The sequence below is a fragment of the Lupinus angustifolius genome, chromosome LG18 (assembly GCF_001865875.1).
Source record: "Lupinus angustifolius cultivar Tanjil chromosome LG18, LupAngTanjil_v1.0, whole genome shotgun sequence".
In the NCBI taxonomy this organism is placed as follows: Eukaryota; Viridiplantae; Streptophyta; class Magnoliopsida; order Fabales; family Fabaceae; genus Lupinus; species Lupinus angustifolius.
The window spans coordinates 2829901-2837371 of NC_032026.1; the positions used below are offsets into that span (position 1 = coordinate 2829901).

General features: G+C 32.2%; 1 protein-coding gene across 1 annotated transcript; it reads right to left on the reverse strand.

Moving 5' to 3' along the window:
• Window positions 1172-3671, reverse strand: LOC109332302 (protein cornichon homolog 4-like). Its single transcript, XM_019567245.1, has 4 exons — window positions 3416-3671; window positions 2294-2475; window positions 1637-1759; window positions 1172-1548 (listed from the first exon to the last, which is right to left on the reverse strand). The coding sequence occupies exons 1-4, from the start codon at window positions 3485-3487 to the stop codon at window positions 1512-1514; spliced, it is 414 nt and encodes a 137-aa protein (XP_019422790.1). The 5' UTR covers window positions 3488-3671; the 3' UTR covers window positions 1172-1511.

Below are 7471 nucleotides of genomic sequence, written 5' to 3' on the forward strand. Positions count from 1 at the left end.
ATGTCATTTTGATCTTTTGGAACCAATAGGTGAACTTAGTAGATATTTTTAGGAGGCTCAAATGATCATAGATGGGAAAACCATGAAAAAAAGGCTCGAATGATACAAACCCGCTGTCACCCCAGAATGAAAGGGGCGATCTCGTAGTTCTTGGTCTGTGAAGATACGTTACTCAACTTTTACGGTGCGAGGTTGGTTGCTCACAGATTAGCAGTACCCATGATTTCGTTTTTGGGATCAATATCAACAATGCAGTTGAGGACATGATAAACCTAATCTGGATTATAGAGATACAACACAATCAAAATCTAGTAGTACCCATCATTTTATAACAAAGTTTTGAACACCATTGATGAAGACCAAATGAGAATGGAAAGGAGGGTTCTGCTTTAGACATTCATGGAGTCTAATTTACAACAAGCAACCTATAACTATCATCAGGCAATACATAAGCTTTGCCTCGGTGAACAAAGGTCCGCCACTAACACGGTGGTCACGACCACCACCGAACCGGCGAACTCCATCAACCAATAATCATTATCACCACACATCAACATGACATACTATCCCATCAACATTAAGCTAAAACAGCAAATAATAAAGTGCAAGTCTATCTCTAATCGCTAGCAAGAATCGAAATGAATCATACATGCACAATAACTTATGCATGAGCTCATCTAAAAGAGGTTTCCATCACCTCAAATACAGCTCCATTCTAGTGCATCATATTTCCCATAAAGCGGTAAGGGTAAAAAGAAATATCACATGCACTGTTAGATGGTCCGTGAATGAATTTATATATGTAACACACCCCCTCACAAATAGCCCTTTGGACTTGAAGCGTGGCCCACCATTCCTTGTGCTATAATATCATGTTAAGGTTTCATCTCAAAACCAATTGTTAATGACAGGACTAGCCTAACATGTACTTAAACCAATCACGAGACAATGAGACAGCTGATGTGAGACTTAATTCCCAACATTCCCTTCTGCATAAACCTGTCGGACCAGACAATAGACTACCTTTGAGCCTAACGAAAGAGCATCTTTTGCCCATGACAACCGAGAGAAGTTGAGCTCTAGTTTCGATACTATTTTAAGAACCAACTTTCCCAAAAACTTAAGTTGTTAGGTGAAGGCATATGAGTGATTATATATGTAACAAAATAGATATTTAAACCATTCATGCAACTTTAGTTAACAGACTTACTACTCAAAGTCTCATACCCCACACAACATGGTGTTCCTAGTGGCTTTTCCTCATATGAAAGGAAACGTGAAATAAATAAGCACATACAAACCAGGCAATGAGGCAATGAAACTGAAGGAAAGTGTATTAATATAAATGTACAGCCTATTGTTCAACAATTGAAACAAGCATGCAACTCACGGCTAAAAGTGCATGTTAGCCCAGAATGATGTCGAATATGTAAAGTAATCAGCTTCGCTCTACCGCACAAGTCATCAGATACATCCAGGAAGCACCCCACAAAACAAGCAATGAACTCCAATTAATCATCATGGTTCTCCAATGATGTGTAGATCATCCTGCGACAAAAATGCACATGTAAGCATAACATGTTAATAAGACCTCTCTTTTGAATGAAAACGATGCCGTTTTTTCTAGTTACCATACCAAAATATAGACAGGAGAAGGAGAAAAAGAAGATAAAAGAGTTTGATAAGCCGCTGCTTCTTTTCTTGAGGGAGCAAGTTGAATATCTCTGTGACATCAACCCGATGCTTTCCTTGTTTGTGCCTGATGAAATGCAATAAATTAAGACTTCGGCAGGATCATATTAAGAACATTCCAGTAATGTAAAATATATATTTATGTAAAATCTATTTGATGATGATGACCAATTAATGCTGAATTTTCCAACTGGAAATTTCTACTTTATTTGACATAAAAGGCAAGTCCGAGCTGCAGAGTCACAAACTGAGATTTTGTCTCGGCAATCCAGTTACTGCAGCAGAAATGTGTTACTTTTGGCTCTAATTACCAATTTGTACATTAAATCTGTTCCACAAGTAACACAGTTGATATTTGAGAATTAATGAATGCCTTTAAAAATGTACCATGCTTATCAATTATCTTAATACATAAACCAAAACATTTTGAAGAATGCAAAGAACTCCAAACAAACTATCATCCCAATTCCACTACCAAATTATAGTGTGCATACATGGATTATTTCCACTTAGATATATCTTAACAATATATTCAGTAATCATTATCATTCAGGAAGAATAAACTTGCATAGCATATTTCTATTGTAGATAGAACACTTACAATCTAAAATTATAGTAGAGGTAAGGAGCACAGAACAGTGACATAACCCAATGCCCTGTCACAAGGTAGAAGCAGCATAGAACACCGTGTATAATATACTCGGCCAAAACCACTTTGTCTATTCGAGATGAGCAGTCATAAGGATTTATATAATCAAATTCTAGGTCTGCCAGGCACATTAGCTGCACGAATGTAGGACAAGGTCAGCATTTGTCAGATATTACAAAGAGTGAGTAAGCTTGATAGTCTGCCGAGCTCAACCAAATTCAGCACACACTCATTCAAATATATCGATGATTCAATGACAAAATATGATTTGATAGTATTATGAAGAACACTTAACCATTTTTTGAAGGCTCTGAACCAGAAACATAGAATAACAGGACATGGACACATAGATAGATCAAACTTCTAAATCCTTAAATATGAGAAACAGAAAAATGAAGACACAATAACATATATCACATCATATCTGTACATTCTCGCGAATCCAAATTCCAGTACAAATACCTCTTACCAATATTATAACAAAAATCATTTACAACTTAATTATGGTTATATTTTCAAAGTTTTTATAAATTTTTATATCTTAAGCATATATCATAGAGTGCAATACATTCATTCTGATCATTAAAATACATTTTAATTACACCTTAAAGAAAAACACATCTTATGAAACACTCAAATGGAGCCCCTTCACAGAAGGTTATCCTAAACACTTCTTCCCTTGCAGTCAGTAAGTAAAATTCTATTTTTTCAACTTCTTTCAAATATGAATTGTTTCTACATTTTTACGGATTGGGGGCTTCGCAATAGTCTGCGATTTTGGTGAATTCAACATACCCACAACCGTGACCGCAATTTAAAACATTGAATATCCAAACAACAACGTTATGAAATATTTGTTCCATTCCACCGAATACAAGTTATCCATATATCAATAAATAAAAATTTAAAAATTTGCATTAGGAATATGATAGATACCCAGTTGAATATTTGAATCAAAGAAATAATCTTTGGATAATGGTGTGCTGGAATCACATTTAAATTCGAATTTGGAATAGAAATAAACAATGGGGAAAGTAAAGAAGAAGAAGAAGAAAAAAAAGTGATAAACTTGACCTGGTAGACAACAATGACGAGTAAAGCGATAATGGTGAAAAAGGCTATGAGCCACACAAAGATATCAATCATGCTCTCTTCTCTTTTGATTTTTCAAGATTTCACTGTTTTGTATATGATATGAAGTGCGCACAATAGCACCACTCAGGAGCAGAATAAGAATAAGGAAGAAGATAAGTTGGTTGGGGAATGAGGGTTTCGTAGGTTTTCTGTGAAGCTAGGAATCTCGAACCTGTTTCAAAATCATACAAGTCTCCTGGTATAGAGAATAAGACTATTTTTATAATCGTGTTGTCTCTCAACAATTTTTTTTTAGGAATAGAACTTTTTATCTTTTAATCTAAAACAAAGATTTGATATACTTAGATGATGAATTTCAGATTTTTGCAATGATGAAAGATTTAATAATTTGAAATAATTAATTTACTTTATCCAATTTTCCCAATTCTTTGTTGATTAAATTGGTCCCATACTAAAAAAAATGAAATGGTTAAAATTGATATTTACTTTGAAAAAATTAGCGAATCCTTTTTCTGTTAGAAAAAAAATACAAGATTGCTTTTTCTGCAAGTCCTTATTCGTTAAGGATCGATTTATAGGAGATTTAGATTGTGAATGAGGATTTTTTGAAATCTTAATGTATTTTGTGAGTGTAATATATATTATAACATTTGTGAGTTAAAGTTAAAATTATTAGTTTATATAACATATTCATTAAAGATTATCTACATCATCCTTTACTTGATTCTGTTATATTTGTTATAATCGTTCCTCTTATATTTTTATTATATTTCTTATTATCTTCTATCAGTCTATGCTTATCTTACCCTTGTTAATCCTAAAAATCATTATTCTAATAAATTATTATTCATTTAATTCAACATTTAAAAAAACAAATCTTTTAAAAAATTCCTCTTAATAATAGGGGAAGGCTGCTCATATTCCACCCACATATTATTTTATATATTTATCCAACAGATTCCAACCAAAACTAATAAATTATTCCCATTAAATAGCATTAACAAATTAAATAGTGTTGGCCAAAGTTAAATATAATATTTAATACCCACAATTCATTATACCTTGATTAAAAAATTAAATAATGTTCGCCTATTGGCAAAACATATCTAATATGTATATAGATAATTGAACGTGCTTAATTTTTATATCTAAATTTTACCATTACTACTATATAAATGCAAAATATACTTAAAGATATTAAGTTAATTGAAAATATATAATTTCATTTACATGCTTAAATGACATTTATGTATACTTTCAAATTTATAACATATAAAATACAAATAATTTTGCACGCTACAAAAAAATGGCTCAAAAGATTGTATATGATTATTTTAGGTTACTTTTTAAATGAAGAACATATTATGTTCTTTGAAACACTCAAAAATTAAACAATTTAACATCTTTATGACATATTATCAATATCCAAAGATTATCTCAGGTTCATCTTTGATTCAATGTTTTCAGATAAAGAAGATCACAATTTTGAATAAGTGTTAAAATACAAACAAATCAAATATTAAAGGTCTACTCTTTCTTAGAAGATACTTCTTTTGTAATAATTTATATTATATAGAGACTATACACTCAATCTCAAACTAACCAGAATTATGATATCATGTGTAATTAAATATTCAAAAAGAAGTCATGTATACTTAATACAAAATCAATATTTTGACAAAGATAGGAAACTAGGAACCCAATTACCTCATCAACAAAAACAATTTCTCCACAATCCATTTTCTCAAAACCAATATTTATGTTTCATCCTCTCGCAAGCTCTAATACATGTACTTAATTGAAGTTTCACCTACTCTCGTGGTACGGTTATCAATCAAATCCTTTACTTGGATTTTTCTATCCAATCGCTTCGTAGAAATCCAAGGTGAATTTCAGAAACCCCCGAGAATCCTAATACTCTTCTCGTGAATTAGGATTCTAGTTTGAATAACTGAATGGTCGGATAGTTGGATTCACCTCTCGGTCCTTCCCTAATGTATCTAAGAGGTGTAATTTGTTGGCCATACAACTCACACGAATAAAACTCAGTTTAATGATTCAAATCACAACACTCAATAAAATAGAAGTAAGAACAAGTGTTTATTGAATGTAAAAGGGCATAGGCCCAATCCTAGAAAAAAAGGGAATTACTCACTCATAATGGAGAACTGAATACCAAATTCTAAATTAGAGAATTGTAATGTAAAGTGTAAAAATTAAAGTGTCTTTCATCATTGAGGGAGAATCCTCATTTATCATAATTACAAATTATTGGGCTAAGCCCAACAAAACAAATCTAAAAAATAGGAATAGAAGAAACCCTTATCTTGGGAACTCTTCCTAAATTAGATTTCAATCCTTTTTAATATTTTCATAATTATTCTTGTCAATTGTTCAATTGTTCAATTGTTCGAAATCCAATTTTATTCCTTATTCAAGTTAAGTATACATTAATTATTGTAATTAAAGGAATTTCTAGTCCTTGTGGGATCGATATTTTATTACTTGATGATATAATCGTGTACTTGTGATTTTCTCTATCAAGTTTTTGACGTCATTGCCAGGGACTGTGTCAAAAGTTCTTTAATTCACAATTAATTTATTATTTTACTGTAGTGCATTACACGTTTTCCTTTTTCTTGGTACCGTTGCAGGTTTCCCATTTGGTTTATGCAAAGTTTGAATTATTACTTAGAGCTAGAAATGACTTTGCGTAGAAGAAGAAGAAGGCAACAAAGAGAAAGAGCATGAGAAAGACGTGCACATGTATAAACAATGGCTGAACAATATGAAAAACCTTTTTGCGACTATGCAGTCCCTAATGCTCTTAGTTCACGTTCTGGAATAATCCGCCCAACTATTAAGGCAGAGAAATTTTATTTGCCATCTACTTTAATCCAAATGGTGATGCAAAACCAATTTGGAGGAGGAGCTCATGAAGATCTGAATGCCTATATTGATCAGTTCTTGGAATTTGGTGAGACTGTAAGGATCCATGGGGGCTTTTGAAGATGTCATTTGTCTCCGCATGTTTCCATATTCCCATAGGCCTTGTTTGGGAAACTTAATTTGGAGGGGAGGGAAGGAAGAGGATGGTTTAGGAGGGAAATCCCTTGTTTGGGAGTTTAGTCATAGTAGGGGGAGGGTTTTGAAGATTTTTTAAAACCCTCGTCAACCTATTTTTTGTTGATTTTTGGGAAAAAAAACAAGGTGAAATACCAAATTATCCTTACTAACATTTTTTAATTACATCTATACCCTTTCTCATTTATCATAACCTAATTTGTTTTTTCGTTCCTTCTCTCCCTCTCTTTGTGTGAAGCTTCAACCAAAATTCCAGAAATGATGATGAAGTTATCTCTCTTTGTCATGCACGATTGGTAACTTTCTACTTTCATTGATGAATCAATTCGTGTTTTCTTCTCATTCTTGATTTTCGTTGCTTCTTTGTCTCTTAGGATTTTGTGATTTTTGTTGGATTGAAGGTGGTTTAACTTTTATGTTTGTAAGAATCTCAAATTACACTTGGTATGTACCACTATGAATCTAAACACTTATATTTTCAATATCATTTTCAATTTGTCACTATAATTAGTGAATTTGTATTCTAGATCTATTATGCTAGGTTTATGTTTATGTTTCTAGAAGACAATGCATAATTGTTGTTGAGATTTTTAGAACTTCATATTTTGCTAATTATATTATGGTTAGTGTAAATTTTCTACTCTACATGATACATTTAATTTTTGATGGGTTGTTCTGTATCAACTGTGGCCATTTTAGATCATTTTGTCTGCCCAATCTTAATTACATGAAATGAGAATAACATTAACGTTATGATGTTGGTACCTCCAAAAGCTGAGAGAATAATCAGAATGATTGAAAGAGTTTTGTTTTATTGTGTGTTTTTAATAGTGGCCTTATGTAGAAGCCATAATCCTATTTGACTTGTCATTGTACGAATGTTTCATCACTTTCCCCATTGTCTAAAAAATATAATGCTACCTTTTCTGTTTGACTCAAGCCCCCACCACT

What these genes read in the sequence shown, in the direction of transcription:
- LOC109332302 (XM_019567245.1), bottom strand. Translation starts at nt 3,487, where the DNA reads ATGATTGATATCTTTGTGTGGCTCATAGCCTTTTTCACCATTATCGCT. An exon ending in CTCTACTATAATTTTAGATT is followed by an intron (nt 1,760 to 2,293) that starts GTAAGTGTTCTA and finishes GCATTTCATCAG; the next exon opens with GCACAAACAAGGAAAGCATC. An exon ending in CTTCTCCTGTCTATATTTTG is followed by an intron (nt 1,549 to 1,636) that starts GTATGGTAACTA and finishes TTTTTGTCGCAG; the next exon opens with GATGATCTACACATCATTGG.